This window comes from Neolamprologus multifasciatus, chromosome 17, assembly GCF_963576455.1.
Source record: "Neolamprologus multifasciatus chromosome 17, fNeoMul1.2, whole genome shotgun sequence".
Taxonomy (NCBI): Eukaryota; Metazoa; Chordata; class Actinopteri; order Cichliformes; family Cichlidae; genus Neolamprologus; species Neolamprologus multifasciatus.
The window spans coordinates 13,744,363-13,762,255 of NC_140455.1; the positions used below are offsets into that span (position 1 = coordinate 13,744,363).

The 17,893-nt window shown below is 40.8% G+C and overlaps 1 protein-coding gene across 1 annotated transcript; it reads left to right on the forward strand.

Annotated features, from left to right (window-relative positions):
• The first annotated feature begins 544 nt into the window (after positions 1 to 544).
• LOC146499072 (uncharacterized) lies at positions 545 to 6,846 on the forward strand. Its single transcript, XM_085138628.1, has 5 exons — positions 545 to 803; positions 1,022 to 1,126; positions 1,230 to 1,397; positions 1,518 to 1,634; positions 1,932 to 6,846. The coding sequence occupies exons 1-5, from the start codon at positions 755 to 757 to the stop codon at positions 4,628 to 4,630; spliced, it is 3,138 nt and encodes a 1,045-aa protein (XP_084994754.1). The 5' UTR covers positions 545 to 754; the 3' UTR covers positions 4,631 to 6,846.
• Positions 6,847 to 17,893: the final 11,047 nt, after the last annotated feature.

Genomic DNA, 17,893 nt, shown 5'->3' on the forward strand with positions numbered 1-17,893 from the left:
TCTCTGTTTTACTTTCACAGTTCAACTGGGGAGGGTCTCCTATACTCTGCTCCTAAGTTCATGACAGTCAGGCCTTTATCACATTGAGGGCAGTATCAGTGTCTCTACAATAATTCTACATTCTATGTTAACACATTTCTAAACTCTAAAATAAGCTAAACATTTCTAGAAACAGAGACATAAACCATGAGACAGAACTCTAACAAAGAAACCAAAGACTAGAAATGATCAATAATATAATAAACTCAAAAAACCCTCAGTGTATAAAATGTGTAGTGAGGGGTTTTACAGCCTTAAAACATCTATAATAATTTTAAAAAATAAAGCTGGCTACTTTGTAGATTTAATCGGTCGCAGGTTGTTTCCAAAACATAACTCCTGCGATAAATGATGGACCATTGTTAAAGAAGTCCATTTACCATTATCCAAAATCTAAATTGTGTCATTTATGACTAATAAAACAGGACATGAAGTCATTCTCATTTAATGAAAAGTTAACAACGTAAAAGAAAATTTCTGAGCTTGTTTTGATGCATGAATACATCAAATGAATTGAAGAAGAAAGGTGTGGTAAGATGCTTTGACATCATGATTTGACGAAAGAAGACTTGACTGTATGAATGATCATGCTGTAAAAATGTAAACACACCCAAACCTGATGTCACCTGTTCAGTATATAAAGTGCAGTGGTGCTCCTCAGCTTTAGTATCACAGTCCAGGGAAACTAATCTGCAGAACTGACCTGTTCATCACAATGAAGCTGCTGTTTTCTCTGTTTCTTCTCTGGGCACTCTCCACCACAGGTAACTACACTCATTTCACCTGCAGGTAGAAGGGAGTCTAATTTAAAGCTTTAAATCTTTTTTTTTTTTATCTTACATTGTAATTTTTTTCCAAAGTTAGTGAGTAGTATTGACTCAACTGTAACCTGCTGTAATCCAATATGAACTTTCAAAACATCTCATATTTGCTATATATTTAAATTGTGATGATCATTTCTGTATTTCTCTCCTGATTGCAGCTGGAGCGCTTCTGTGTCAAACCTGCACAGATTTGACGTGTTCAAACACAATGGCAAATACATGTTCCTCATTGGAACCAATGTGTGTTACAGCTACCATTCTAGGTAATGTTTTCTCATATCATATTTAATATTTTCACTAAATTACATCCACTGTGAAGCTATTTGTGTTCCATCAACATTAACAAACTGCACTTTGCCTTTGTAGCTACTTCATCTGAAACTACGACAAAACAAATCTACAAGGCATGTGCATCTTCCTTCCTGTGTCCAGCCGTAACCTCTCAGACATTTTCAGTCGACCTGGGTTTTCAAAGTGCTCTGGCTTCTGCTCAATGCTGCAACACAGATAACTGCAACTCAGCAACTCTACCAAGTAAGTTAAATACTACGCTGCTCATTGAAGACAAAAGAATAATATAAAGAGATAAAGACAATAATCTGATGTTCTAAGGGTCTCTGTTCTGAAATGAAATTATCTTCTTTTCTGTTTCAGATCCTGCTTCTCAGTCAAATAATGGCGGAGTATGCAACTTTTGTGACCTTTCCACTGGTCAGTGCTCCTCCACATTACAGTGTCAGGGAGTGGAGAACAAATGCTTCCAATCAACCAGTAAGTCTTTATGTTGTATCAGTTGTGTCATCGGTTTTCTATCAAAGATGATTTCAAATTCTTTTGTGATACATCTGACATATAAAAGAGCGGAAACTTTTACCCTAATTTATACTAAATGTTATCCTTGGGTGTGAAAGTTACTGTGATTAGATTTTAAATTTCAAGACTGGAAGTCAGACAAACACATTAACGTTTTAAAAAGCTGTTAAGTTGTTTTTTGCTTGAAATATATTAAACTTCCTGGAAAGTAGCCAATTTAAAACATTACCTGAAATTCTTCTTTTTGATCTGCAGTCAGAAGCAGCACCGGCACGTATCCAGGTTACGGCTGCGCATCTGAAAACCTGTGTGCAGCTGCTTCAAGCCTGGGTTCTCTACCTTTCATGGAGAGTGTTGGTACAGTAAAAGGTGTTACCTGTTCTCCAGAACCAACTACGACTGCTGCCCCAACTACAACCACCGCCCCAACTTCAACGAACGCCGCAACCACCACCATCGTCCCAGCTACAACTACAACCACCGCCGCAACTACAACAACCACACCAACTACAACCACCGCCCCAACTACAACAACCACCGCAAGTACAACCACCGTCCCAGCTACAGCTACAACCACTGCCGCAACTACAACCAACGTACCAACTACAACCACAACAACCGCCGCAACTACAACAACCACCCCAACTACAACCACCGCCCCAACTACAACAAGCGCCGCAACCACCACCACCCCTGCAACCACAACCACCGTCCCAGCTACAACCACTGCCCCAACAACAACCACCACCAATGCCCCAACTACAACGACCGCCGCAACAACAACAACTGCTGTAACCACAACCACCGTCCCAGCTACAGCTACAACCACTGCCGCAACTACAACCAACGTACCAACTACAACCACCGCAACTACAACAACCACCCCAACTACAACCACCGCCCCAACTACAACAAGCGCTGCAACCACCACCACCCCTGCAACCACAACCACCGTCCCAGCTACAACCACTGCCCCAACAACAACCACCACCAATGCCCCAACTACAACGACCGCCGCAACAACAACAACTGCTGTAACCACAACCACCGTCCCAGCTACAGCTACAACCACTGCCGCAACTACAACCAACGTACCAACTACAACCACAACAACCACCGCAACTACAACAACCACCCCAACTACAACCACCGCCCCAACTACAACGAACGCCGCAACCACCACCACCGCTGCAACCACAACCACTGTCCCAGCTACAACTACAACCACCGCCGCAACTACAACCAACGTACCAACTACAACCGCAACTACAACCACCGCCCCAACTACAACCACCGTCCCAACTACAACCACTGCAACTACAACCCCAACCACTTCCCCAACTACAACTACTACCCCAACTACAACCCCCACCCCAACAACAATCACAACCACCGTCCCAACTACAACCACAACCACCGCCGCAACTACAACAGCCACACCAACCACCCCAATAACAACTACACCCACCACCGCAACTACAACTACAACCACCGCCCCAACTACAACAGCCGCCGAAAGTACAACCACTGCTGTAAAAACAACCACCGTCCCAGCTACAACTACATCCACCGCCGCAACCACAACCACCGTCCCAACTACAACCACTGCCACAACTACAACCACCACCCCAACTACAACCACCGCCCTAACTACAACCACAACCCCCGCCACAACTCCAACAAACGCTGAAACTACAACCACCGTCCCAGCTACAACTACATCCAGCGCCACAACCACAACCACCGCTGCAACTACAACCACCGCTGCAACTACAACCACCGCTGCAACTACAACCACCACGCCAACTACAACCACCATCCCAGCTACAACTACAACCACTGCCGCAACTACAACCACCGTCCCGACTACAACCACCGCCGCAACAACAACTACAACCACCACCCCAACTACAACCACTGCCGCAACTACAACCACAACTATCACTCCAACTACAACCACCACCCCAACTACAACCACCGTCCCAGCTACAACCACCGTCCCACCTACAACTACAACCACCGCCGCAACCACAACCCCAACCACCGCTGCAACTACAACCACAACCACCGCTGCAACTACAACCACCACCCCAACTACAACCACCGTCCCAGCTACAACTACAACCACTGTCGCAACTACAACCACCGCCCCAACAACAACTACAACCACCGCTGCAACTACAACCACCGCCGCAACTACAACCACCACCCCAATTACAACCACCACCTCAACAACAACAACCACCGCTCAAACGTCAACCACCACCCCAACAACAACCACCGCTCCAACAACAACCACTGCACCAACTACAACCACCGGCCAAACTACAACCACTGCCCCAACTGCAGCTACATCCACCACCCCAGCTACAACATCTGCCTCAACAGCAACCACCACCCCAACTACAACCACCACAATGACAACCATCACCCCACCTACAACCACGGCTACAACTACAAAAACTATTCCAACTACTACCACCACCTCAACAACAACCACCACCCCGGCTACTACCACTACAACTCCATCCACTACCCCAACTATAACCACCGCCCCAACTACAGCTACATCCAGTACCCCAACTACAACATCTGCCTCAAAAACAACCACCACCACGACTACAACCGTCACCCCAACTACAACCACAGCTACAACTACAACCACTACACTAACTACAACCACGGCTACAACTACAACCACTACACCAATTACAACCACGACTCCAACTACACCCACTGCCTCAACTACCACAACCACTGCCCCAACTACAACCACTACAAGTACAACCACTACCCCAACTACAACCACTACAATTACAACCACTACCCCAACTACAACTTCAGCTGCAGGATCAAGTACAACTACTGCCTCCACAACCAAAAGTGATGCTTGTTCCATCAGACTGGGAATGATCCATCTGTTGCTTGGACTCCTTCTCTTTACCTTTCATTGAAGTCCAAATAACACAAAAACAAACAAAAAAAACATATGATGCAAGACTCACAAAGCTTTTCGAGATTTGAGTTGTTTACAAATCACTGTTAAACTGAAGTCCATGAAAAAAGGTAATAGAGTATTGTTGAAGCAGACTTGGAATAAGTATGTAAGACTCATTTGTTTGTTGGCATAGACAATTGTGTCAGTTCAATATTTAATATTATTTAGAATATTTATTTTAAATATGCGTTATATGCATGTTGTTTTCCATGTATGTAAATGTCTGGATTTTAGTTTGGGTGATACAAAGAAGTCCTTCTAATAATAGCAATGTTTTTAATAGCATGTTTTGTAAATAAAAGAAAGAAGCACAATTATATTTATTTATTGTTTATTTGTTTCCCTTTGTCCCTTTGATTTTCTAAATTTCTCTCTCTCCTTAATCTGCTGTATATTACTTGTGATCAAGATACAATGAAGTGTTTCAAGGCCATTTCCTAAATCTGCTGTGTGACCCACGGGTCACACATGTATACCAGTCGGTTAAAATGGGTTTCATTTTAATACAAAATAAAAGTAAAGGTGTAACAGCGGCACCTGAAAACAATTAAAAGCTTTACTTGATTAAGTACAATAAAAACGATAAAATTGTATGATTGCCCGTGAGACAGGATAAGCGATGCGTGTTAAAAACAAATCAACATATCACACACGTTAAAAGGGATGGCAACTCGCACTGAACCCCAACTGGGCAAAACACTATAAAAAGACAAATCTTCAGTGCCATCTTCACTCAGGCTCACCGCGGTGCATGCAAAAAGCAGCAAGAAAAAAAAGGGATTGGTTGCCACGCAGCACCTTCACTGTCTGCAACAATATATATATAAAAAAGGGTAAAACACTAAAAGAAAATATCTGCGGTGCCTACTGATACAGAAAAATAAAACCCAAACAAAATTGACAGCAATATGTCAGATTACACCAGGTTAAGACAAATTAAAATACACCGCTGTATCGGATCCTCGGCCCGCAGCAGCTCTGTACTCTGTAAATAAAAGCAGGAGATCACTTATGCTAGACAGTAAAACGCAGCGGGAGTATCTCTCCAATTATTTTGCTTTCATTACCTATCCACAAATTCGCGTCACACTAGAGCAGGGCGATATGACCAAAAATATTTATCACGAGATACATTTGAAAATTTGAATAACGATATAACTGATGATATAATTGACACTAGACAAAATACTTTACAACTCCACAATTTTATTAGTGCAAAAAAAACCCATCAATGTATTTTCACTTAAACAAGCAGCTGTTTTTTTGCATTAAAGTTATATAAAAATGTAACATTGCAAATGCAAATTCCTTGCTGACAGTTTAACCAAAAGGCATTTCCAGTGGACATATCCTCAGCATAACCGTGTATAATATCCACAAAACTTAAAAAGAGCTTATACACACGCAATACGGTAATATTATGTTGAAGCCGGTATGTATCACTCCGCGAGGCTCCTGCCTACGATAGCCGTAATGCTCCGACAATCCATCAAGTGGTGCAGGTTTGTAGCTTAGCAAAGTTGTACTAAAACATCAGTCAGTTAACACAACCAGAATTCAAACATAAGGCACACGGGATTATAAGATATATATTTCTAGATTTATATTTCAGAAAAATCAAAGGATTGATTTTAAGTGTGCCATATTTTCCAAAAAAACGGTAATAACGACGGTCCGCTAGCAGGATAATTAAATAAGGTGGTCAGGTCTGTTCAGAAGTGCAGATTTGGACAAGAAATTTATAATTTAGTGATGACACATTGTTATAACGGGTTTATATGTTATGCTAAATCTAGTTATGTTAAAGTGCCTAAAGGGGAACATTACTGTGTGCAAAGTGAGTGGCTTTTAACAAGATTTTCTGTGTATTTAGCAGGTGAAATTATATCAGTTGACCTCGGACTCTCAGGACACTGTGGAATCTGAGGCCAACCACTGAGATATGATGTGGGGAAAATGAACAGAGGGAGTGATTTTAAATCTGATTTCAGACTATGTAAGTATTAATTAAACCAAGAGTAGGGCAAAACCTTTGTGGCCCTGAAGTTCTAATCTCCATAACATATCGATAGATTAATAAGCCAAATTTTTCTGTGTTTAAGATCTTTGGGGTTGTTATTTGAGTGATGGGTGGATTCTGTCAGTTAGGTTTGGGTTGTTTTCTTATTTTAATAGTGGGAGTTTTATTAAACGTGGACATGTCTAGAATTGGGCCCTTTAAAATTGTAACAGTGCACTTAGAGAAAACCTGTCAGGTGATTATGTTTTGATGAGCTAATAATCAGCTCTCTTTTTCTCAGGCTTACTTTGAAACAAAGTGCAATTGAATGATTATTGTTATGTGTTGCCTTGAATTCGGCTATGCTGTCTGTTAGACAGTTTTTCTTTATTGTTGTTTTTGTATTTGTTTGTAGTGAATGCTACTGGAATGTATGGCTTAAGCTACGTAGCCAAGATGGTTAATAATTTAACTGTTTGTGACTGATGATGATGATGATGATGATGATAATTCATGATTTGCATTGTTGCATAGAACTGCAGAAAAATGTATTTGATTACCGGTAAACTGAATTGAACTTGATGTGCTAATGGACATTTTTCTGGCCTACAGGTCAGGTTTTTTTTTCCCCTTGAATTGATCTTCTTCATATTGAAGTGGCGAGTCGTTAGGACCCTTCTTTTTCTCTCCCCCCCCCCTTTCCACCTACTTTGCAGTCTTTTAAGGAATTCCTTAAAAAAAGTGAACTTTAAAAAAGAAATATGATACCATATATGCCCTATACCTGAAGAAAAGGCTAACATTGTTATCTTTTTACAAAAAAAACCCAGCTAAACATGAGAGGTTTTTGGACAAAGTTTGTGTTCTCCATTCTTTAACCCTTTAAAGTCGGTCGGAGCAGGCACACTCCGTTTTGCGTAACTATTTTTAAATCCCCGTAGAACCGGAACTACGTAAAATGTAGTTTTTTACTTGTAGGCTTAAAAGCATATACTGGTGTTTTTAAAAGTCATATTTGACTTTATGCCTCTCTGTATAGTTTCTAGGATGCTTAGAACTCAAATTGCACTGCTTTAAATAGTTTATTTTGATGCACATGCTGTTTTCTTTGCAAATTTGCATTATTTTCTGCAGTATATAAAAATTGGTGTATCTGAAAAATAAAACTATGAAGACACTCAAAATAAATTCTTCAACTTTGCTAATACAAGTTTCTGCTGAGGTAAACCTCTCTGAAAATGCCCCAATTGCGGTTTTTATTTCTTGGTTTGTGTCACGGTTTGTGGAGACAGACCGTGCGGAGGTGTGTGTGGTGGACCCAGGTGCAAACACAAGTGAGGAGACGGGAGTGAACTTAAACAAAAAGCGAGCCTTTTATTGTGGCTGATGAACACCAATAAAACAAATGCGTGGGGACTGGAGGACAGGAGACTGAACTGCAGGGGACTGGAGGACAGGAGACTGAACTGCAGGTAAGTGAACCGACTGGATTGGAAGCTGAACAGCAGGCGAGTGAACTGACTGGACTGGAAGCTAAACAGGAGGCAAGTGAACTGACTGGACTGGCAAAGCTAATAGCTGAGAAGAGGTGGGTGAGGCTAGGGAGCTAGGCACTGGTGGTGTGAGTCTCAGGTGACTCAGGGGGCCCCCGAGAGCGAGGCGAGTCCCCTGGAAAATGTGCAGATAATCGGGGGTGAGCCACGGCTCTCCCTGGAGCTCCTTCTCTAGCTGGTGTTGCAAAATCAGTTTCACACAGTTTCTTTTTATTCCTCGGGCATCCAGAGGCGGCACCGGAACTCAGTAGTCATTTTCACAAAACCTTTATTCATCTTCATTCATCTTTATTTAAGCATGCATCTTCTAGAAGGGGAGATGTGTCTGTGTTTCAATCATAATACGTAAATGTACAGAAATATACAGTTAACAGTTGGTTTAAATAATAATGGATTGCATGCCTTGGGACAGACTGACAAAAGCAAGGATGCCATATCGCACCATCGGCCCCTCTGGCCATCACCAGTAGGCGGTAGGTGAAGAGTCTTGAACACAGACAAAATACCGAGAGTGTCCGAGCCGGGGCTCGAACCAGCAACTTTCTGATCACAAGGCAAACTGCCAACTCTTGAGCCACTAAATAGCAATGATAACAATACTGTGATGTAACTCAAGCTTATAGGAATCATGTTATAGACTTTTCAATAGCGTTACATTTGAATTCAACAGTTCAATCTTTCAAATAACGGAAAGATATTTGTGAAATCATGATACATTTGTGAATGTATTTTAACAATCTAAATATGCATATGTACAGACAGATACATTTAATAATCATGAAAATTATGTTTTATTACATTACAGTGATTTAACGTTAATTTACATTTGAAATGTGAAATCACAGTCTATTTACGTAACTTTAATGATATTCTAGAAGAACAGAACAAAACTATAAAATGCACAGTAAAATACTTTTATATTAGGATTTTTTCCTACAGTGCTGCCATACCCTGGTTGTTAGTTCACATTCATTGGCCAATGCTTAGCGTCATGTTATTATGTGTCCCAACATATGGGTGGATGACTGGATATGTAAAGCGCTTTGGGGTCCTTAGGGACTAGTAAAGCGCTATATAAATACAGGCCATTTACCATTTACCAATGGCATGTCACATTGTTTTCATGGCCACACCCTCACCCCTGCGGTGCCTCTCTAAATATGCATATGTACAAAAAAAATATTTAAAAAACAAGTAAATTGTGTTTTACTATATGTACAGTGATGTTATGTTATTTTACCTTTGACATGTAAAATCACAGTCTGCTTATGTAAATTTCATGATATTCTAGAAAGACAGTACAAAACTGTAAAATATACAGTAAGATACTTTGACATTACTATTTTTTGGAACAGTGCAGACCAATCCTTCCTTATTCCTCTGATCTAAACAAATTTAACACAGCATATTATAATAATTATTTTCTTGTACTCACATTGGGCACAAGCTGCTTCCTGTCGCTCATAGAGGTCGGAATCCATGACACCCGTAGTAGACCCTTCTGAACAACTCTTCTTTCAGCTTCAGGAAGTAAAGTCTGAGCGGGGCACTGAGGGCGAGCGGCTGAGGCGAGGCAACAGGTGAGAGCTCCCCGTCGGGATGGAGCCAAGGCTTCCAACGCAGCTCCTCCTCGCGATAAGCCCGTAACACTTGCTGTCGCTCTTCCTCACCGAAGTGCGGCATCTCCATGCGCTGTGCTGTGCGGCTAGACAGTGGCGAAGACGCGGAAGCCGATGAACCGTGATCCATCCTTTCCGGCTGTTTTAGGTTTAGTTCTGCGTTTAATCGGCATCCTGTCAGAGAGGATATCAGTAAAAGGATGGCTTTAACTGAGGCGTAGGCGTACTCGAAGGATGTAGAGGTCGGAGCTCAAAGTTTTGCTGCTGTTCAGGTGGACGCCATAACCCGTAAAATACACTATTTACTGAATATTCACTCTCAAACAACTACTCTCTAAATGTAGCCTGTGTGTGTGTGTGTGTGTGTGTGGGGGGGTCCTTACGGACTAGAAAAGCGCTATACAAAATACAGGCCATTTACCTTTCTGTTTGTGAACATTACTTACCCATTTTCTCCTTCATATCCAGGAATCCTGTGGCATGGAATTGGAGAGAGTGCAGATGGGCAAGTGAGGCTTCGTGAAACACTGCAATGTTTGAAGTATTTGTGCATGAACTGTATCAAGGCTTTGAAACAATCTGAAACCAATGCCACAGTGACACCTACTGCCAAATCCTGATAGTGTGTTTCTGTGAAACAATGACACAGGCAAGCCCTGTACAATTTTAACCTCCTAGGACCTGGCGTCCACATATGTGGACATCACATTTTGGGTTATTTAGACCAAAATACTCAATTTTGCTCTACAAGGGCCTGATATCCACTTATGAGGACATTATACTGCTACTGTCCTATCGAAATTATAAATGAATATCCTCATATGTGGCTCTCATTTTTCTTAGAAACAAAAATTAGGTAATAAAAAATCTGGTAATTCTTTGTGTTTACATTCATCAATGTAAAACAATGTAAAATCGTCCCAATCAGCCCAAATATCAAAGAGAAATTAAAAATGCATGTCGTGAAAGAGTTCGGGCCTTAGGAGGTTAAACTACTTATTATACCAGACTCTAAATATTGATGGTCATCGCATGTTTTGGAGAAATCCCTGCACAAACAAGACAAGAAAAATATTGAGCCTGTTAAAGTGTGGGAAGCACACCAAAACCATTTTCAGTCATGGTCACATGATCTGGGTGTTTTGAACCATGCGTTGGAGCATAGTTTCAAAACATCTATGCTTGAGAAGCTCAACACATGCTGTGCCCGAATTCAGGGGAACCATGTGCCGAAGGATTCTACCTATCTACATCACGTATCCTTTGACAGACGGGTAGGCAGGAAGTGAGCAGCTGTGGACAGCCCCCTTTTTTCCATAGAAACTTTATTGAAAAAACAATGAGTATACAACATATAAACAGCTATGGACAACCTGCCTTCGTTCAAGTCCGCCCTTACTTTCGTGTTTTCCGGTTGCTAGCACCACAGTGCGAGAACTTTTAAACGGACACAGAAATGTCGCTCCGTTTTTATATACATTTTTAATTCTGGAGGAGCTAGAAAACCTTTGTCATTTGTAACCACTGACTCATTTTAAATAGTTTAGGACAGCCAAACTACAGACCAGTTGCTAGGTTCGGGGCTACAATAGAAAGCGAGGCGAATACAGAATGAAATGGCTGGAGACAGGAATTTGAGCAGCAACGGTTATTATTTACACAAAAATGAAATAAACAAGACACAAATTCCACATTGACACTAGTAATGATAATAATAACAATAACAATAATAAGAATAAGCCGGCAAAACAAAAATAACCCCAAAAATAGTCGTTTGAGCTCAATATTCAATTGTCTTTTTGTCTTTGGTCATTTGTCAAGTCAAAAATTCTTAGTCTAGTTCTTTTTCTCTTTCGTTTGTGGTTTGTGTGTTACCACTTGGGAGTCTCCGTCGAGGAAGAAGAGCAAGTTCCTCTGCAAAGTTCAGTCCGGGCTCAGGCTCGCCATCTCCATCCGGAGAGAATCCATCGTAATCCAAAATCTTAGTTCCTTCCACACGAACAAGGAAAAAAAACCTAGCCTGCACAACAATATTAACATTATTGCACACAGCCAGCTCCGTTTCTTCTCTTGTATCACAGCTATAGCTTTAGTTCTTTATCTCTTTTCACATTTCTTTCACATTACCACAGTAATACATTACATGCATGCTTTGAATATATCTCTCGTTGTACATGAAATTATTTTAACCACATGTAAAACAACAAATGAATTTCTCGTTCTCTTTTTAACCATGAAATTGTGATTAATAGGTATAACTAGCAAGATAATAGATTTTTCCAATCATCCTTCAAGTATGCTAAACAAATTCTACCACAAACAGCATTTCAACCGTTTTTAAACAGCAAATTACCACTCGCGAATCAGTATGAACAGAAGAAACAACTTTTAGCAACAGACTAACACATTAATTTTTCAAACCCATGGGCTCAACTCACCAAAATGTTAGAAAATTCCGCATGAGCTATCCGTGGCCTGTCTCATCTACTTCCACGTGCGAAAAGACCTAGCTCATGTGAAATGATGGTCTGGTGTTTTGGAAGATGGGGCTAAACCCATCTTCTATTGGCTTTACAATGCCAATAGTGGCATTGTAAAGCGCTTTGGGTGCCTTGAAAAGCGCTATATAAATCCAATCCATTATTATTATTATTATTATTACACGTTCAGTGGGAGGCGTGGATGACGAGCGGTGATAGACTTGCGAAAAGCAAGTTATGCCCAACTCCACCAGTGGATTCTGACAGCGTGGAAAAGTGTGAAAACATCCACGATCATCAACGGATTTCGAAGGGCTGGACTGCTGCATGATGGAGAGGAGGACACCGCCATGGCCCTTCTGAGGGTGTTCGACTCTGACACTGACAACGAAGATTTCTTTGGTTTTGAAAGTGACAACGAAGGAGAGAAGCAGAGAGTGGATGACGTAGCCATCCTGAGCCTGTTTGTTTCCGACACTGGAGAAGAGGACTTTGGTGGTTTTAGTGCGCAGGAAGATGGTGGTGAATGACTGACTTTTCTTCTTGTTAAAGCCGTGTCACTGCACCTGAGCCTAAAAGGTAGTCCGAATCTATTTTTCTGGTGTGCTGTAGGTTATTGTTATGTACTACATTTGTTACTAATTTATGAAGCACAGTACATGTTTTGTACTTGTAATTACCGGTACTTGTACATATATCTAAAAGGTTATGCAAATATAGAAATGTTAGGAGAAAAACCTCAGGAAAGCAAAGAATCACGGGCCCAGAGTTAATTCATGTACATGGACGATTCCTGTGCACGGATCTGTCAACTACAGAGTCAGTGCAGGAATGCGCGCCAGGCATCTGCTTAGACTTTATTATATACTGTCTTACTCACGTAACACTCATGGGTGGAGTACAAGTTAGGAAAAAACAACTTCTTATCTGGTGATTGCATACGAGGCTGCACAGGATGCAGCCTTGCAAGACAAAGATGGACAAGTTGATTAACGATCTTGTAGTGGGTTAAAACAATACATGCGGGTGTTGTCTAAATTTGAGCAACTTCCTCATGTGGTCACTCTGTTCCAGTTAAAGAAATGCTGACACACTATGTACAGGCATTTCTGTGAAATTCAAATAAGCTAAACATAAGCAATTATAAAAGTAAAATCTTTTAACAGTACCCCTAACTTGTTTTCAAAATATTAATAAATGGGATGTGTCTCCAAACAGCCATCTCTTTCCTGACAATTCCCTTGCATATTCCCCGTGCATATTCTCTTACATATGATAAGTCAACATTGAAACACCTGCGGCTTTTAATCAGGTGCGGCTAATGTATGTACAAAACAGGATTTTCCCCTGATTTTAGCTTGTGCAGCTAATATTCAGGTGCGGTTTGTAGTCCAGAAAATACGGTAAGTACTATTTTTCCTTCTTTAAATATCGTTGGCATATTAGAAATATTCTTGTTTAATTGTTATTGTTATTTACTTTATTGCCATCAAATAAACATCCATGTAAAATTGTTCAAAGTTAGCGCTATGTTCATACATGTTAAAAATACCTGTAAATAAAATTAGTTCAGTGACAGTTAGTGTTTGTTGTAATGAATTTATTACTAACATAAAACTTTTAAACTAATGCAACACATATAACAATGTCACAAATGTATTCAAATAAATACATTTCTTAATACATAACTCATTTTGGAACTGATGTTTCAAGAAGTAGGCAGCACGGTGGCACGGTGGTTAGCACTGTTGCCACACAGCAAGAAGGTCCTGAGTTCAATTCCAACATCAGGCCGGGGTTTGCATGTTCTCCCCGTGTTTGTGTGGGTTCCCTCCGGGTACTCCGGCTTCCTCCCACCGTCCAAAGACATGCAGCTTGTGGGGATAGGTTAATTGGAAAAATCCAAATTGCCATCAGGTGTGAATGTGCGATTGAATGTGAGCGCAAATGGTTGTCTGTCCCTGTGTGTTGGCCCTGCGACAGACTGGCGACCTGTCCAGGGTGTACCCCGCCTCTCGCCCTATGACAGCTGGGATAGGCTCCAGCGCCCCCCGCGACCCTGAAAAGGAGAGCGGAAGCTAATGGATGGATGTTTCAAGAAGTGAAAACAGTCTGTCCATCCTCTTCTTGCTCTCTCCTCTCCTCAGCCTCTCTTTGCTGCCTCATGTCCTCACTTATGAGGTCTAGCAGCTCATCATCCCTATCTCTTTTCCTCTTCTTGATAACACAAATACATACTTTGTATTTCTTTTTAAGTTATCCCTTTTCTTCTGGCCTGCAAGTGGGTGACTTTTCCCTGTAGGCCCATCTTCTCCAGAATTGTCTTGATCACACACACAACAAATAAGAGAAGAGAGGAAACCATGGCAACTATGTTAATCCTTAAATCTAAAAGGTTTTACAGCAGAACACCAGAGGAATACCGTCAGGACACCACAGGTTCTGTACAGCAGTGGTCTGTTAGTCATTTGGTACCGCCGCGAGAGTTGAGGCTCAGGTGTGAAGTTTATGGGTTTCAGGGTTTTTAATCGTTAACTCGGTTTCCCTGGGTCTTTTCCCGTGTGATAGTTGTGTGTCTTATTTTGAAAGAAATATTTACGTGATACAATAGCGACCAGAGAGCGTTAAGGGGCAGAGAGGAGGATGTTACTCTCAATTTTGGCGAATTTCAGGAGGATGCTGCTAATAAAGCTACATAATTACACAGTGAATTCATGTTTTTTATTATAGTTACAAAATACCACAGTTTTTGTCTTGGTCATATCATTTCATTTTGTTGTATTTTTCCGCGACACCTTAAAGGCCGGTCCTTGTCTGACATAAACTGGTCTGTGGCGCAAAAAATGTTGGGGTCCGCGGCTGTACAACATTAGGGTTAAATGTGTAAATTGATTTATTCTTGTACCTCCATGCCACAGTGGTGAATTCTTCACCGCAGTGAAGTAGTGATCATTTTCTCCTCGTTTTAATCAATTGAGCCATTTGGTCTTTGTCCCCTACAACATATCACCAAAACATGAATTTGTAAAAATCTAAATTGGCTGTATGTAAGCAGCAATACATGAAAAACCGCAGAACCCACCACACAAGCTAGTTTACGGTTATTTTAATTAGAAAAAATCATGTCTATGTAGATGCTCATAGCTTAACAACACAACCGCTATAAAAATTTAACTTTTGTACCACCAGATTTTCATAGCGTTTTCCTCTCCTGCTTTGATCAACATTGTTATCAGAAAAAACGGCCCGCAATGAATCCTGGGATATGGTAGGACAAGAAGGATACACCGCACCCACCCTTAAAATTCGGGGAAAAGTAGGACACATTTGTCGCCACATTTGGAGTATTCTTTGAGTACAGCCTTCGTGGCTTCGTTGTGACATCATTGCCTCCAAGTATGGCATTTGGAGCATCCTTCCCCTGAATTTGGACAAAGCCAACCTTCAAATTCGGGTAAAAGTAAGATGCATTTGTCACCACATTTGAAGGACTCTTTGAATTAGGACAGCCTTCGGCGTGTCACTGTGACGTCACTGCCTCCAAATATGGCATTTGAAGCATCCTTCCCCTGAATTTGGACACAGCTACAGTGTTAAAATGGCTGTTTCAAGCTTCCCATCCCTATAGTTCTAGGGAAACTGTGGAAGGAGTGTTTTAGCATTGCACCAGGAGCTGGGGATTTTACTGCTGTGGATGCCACTTTTTTGGAACACTGGTTTTTGCAACAGAACAGTGTTTCTGCTAAGAAAGTCGTGCAATTGAGTCCTGCTTTCCTGCCCAGTGACGAAATCTGACACAGTTTTAATGGGAAAGTGTGACTTTCCCCTACCATCAGGCAGTGTTGTTTTTAGTTAAACCTTAAGCTGACCTTTTCATTTCCTGCATCTATTTTTGTTTCATTATCTATCAACTGTTACATGGCTGAAGTGTCTTCAAATAAACCATCCTTCAGCTGTTTCAGGACAACTATTGAATTTTTCAGTAAAAGAGGTTAGAAATGGATTATGCAAGACATCTGGTCAGTCAAGAAAAGGCTATTTATGTTATGCATATTTTAATGACCGCAACTTTAAGTCACCATGTAGCCTTTCAACAAAGATAATCTGATAATATTTTTAGCATTTTAAGGCAATAATAATGGTAAGACTTATTGGAACAATGTTGTTGGGACTTCATTTTTGACATATCATTGGCATGTTGATCATTAGGGTGTATAGTAGTAGTACACCACAAATGAGCAACGTGTCAGTGAGATTTTTGTTATGCTTAAACTCGTTACATGTTTAATATTATTGTTGCTGCTTTATTGTATGGTGTTTTGGTGATTTGTACAGCACTTTGTCAAAATAGTGCTTTATAAATAAATCGGAATGGATTAGATGTGCCAAGTGAACAGAGGTATGAGTATGTGCTGTTTTTCTGTCAAGAATGTTTTATGAAATAAAATAATTGATTAAATAGAAAATCAAGAATTCATGTCTCATTTAAAAAGGTAAATTAGTTTGTGTGAGAATTACTGCAGTAAAAAACAGCATACCATCCACAGCATGTATGCTGCCACTAACCAGAAGGTCGGTGGTTTGATCCCAGGCTGCTCCAGTCTGCATGCCAAATATCCTTGGGCAAGATGCTAACTCCATATTGCTCTCCGATTCATCCATCAGAGTGTGAATTTTTATGAATGTTAGATACTTAGCACTTAAGCTTAGAAGTGCTTGTGTGATTGGGTGAATGAATTAGTTGTATAAAGCGCTTTGAGTGCTCAGACAGAGTAGAAAAGCGCTATATAAGAACCAGTCCATGAATCATTTAGCATCCATTGGAATCTGGTCAAAGTTCTGGTGAAGGGTGGGATATGAAGATCTCACAGAACAAAGCCTCTACCACACATTCCCAGCAACTTCATCTATGAATAGATACCAAAACACCTGACACACCTCAGACTTATATAGGACACTTTTGTTGCATCAACTTTGTAGCTTGCTACAACTTTGATGCAACAAAAGTCTCACTGTCTCACTGCTCCTAGATCCTAAGACTCAGTGTTACTGGCAGCTTCCAGCTGTCCAGGCTGCTTTGGTTTTGTGCGTGTTCAATTAAAGGCTTGATCTGATAAAGAATATTAAACTTCTGTATAGACATGCAGAAATAACAGCAATGCAGCACCCAAAGGTCCGATGGTCTTACAACAGGGTTAAATTCTGACATTGTCTGTCTTTGTTCAAAGGGCAAATAAACTAACTTTGTCACCTTCTGCCCAACATGCTGAGAAGACACTGTTACATTCTAAGTCTAGGTGTGCATTGAACTGCAATAGCATCTTGCCTTCCATAACTGTTTTTAGAGGAAGTGATTAGTTTGCTTCTTCCAGTCCAGTGGAAAAGTGCATCCACATGGTGCCTGTATGTTTTTATTTCAGGTAATTTGTTTGAGGCATATTCTAAAATGTTTGAGAATAATGTATTTTGTCATAATTTCAATTTATTTTGAAAAGTGTCAACAGGATCTTCAGCTTTATTGTGAAAGGTTTATGCGGGGAAAGAAAACAAGCGGACGGTGGAGGCACA

Coding starts and splice junctions, on each gene's coding strand:
- LOC146499072 (XM_085138628.1), top strand. CDS start 755: ATGAAGCTGCTGTTTTCTCTGTTTCTTCTCTGGGCACTCTCCACCACA. Junction 804..1,021: donor CTGGGCACTCTCCACCACAG/GTAACTACACTC, acceptor TCCTGATTGCAG/CTGGAGCGCTTCTGTGTCAA. Junction 1,398..1,517: donor CAACTCAGCAACTCTACCAA/GTAAGTTAAATA, acceptor TTTCTGTTTCAG/ATCCTGCTTCTCAGTCAAAT.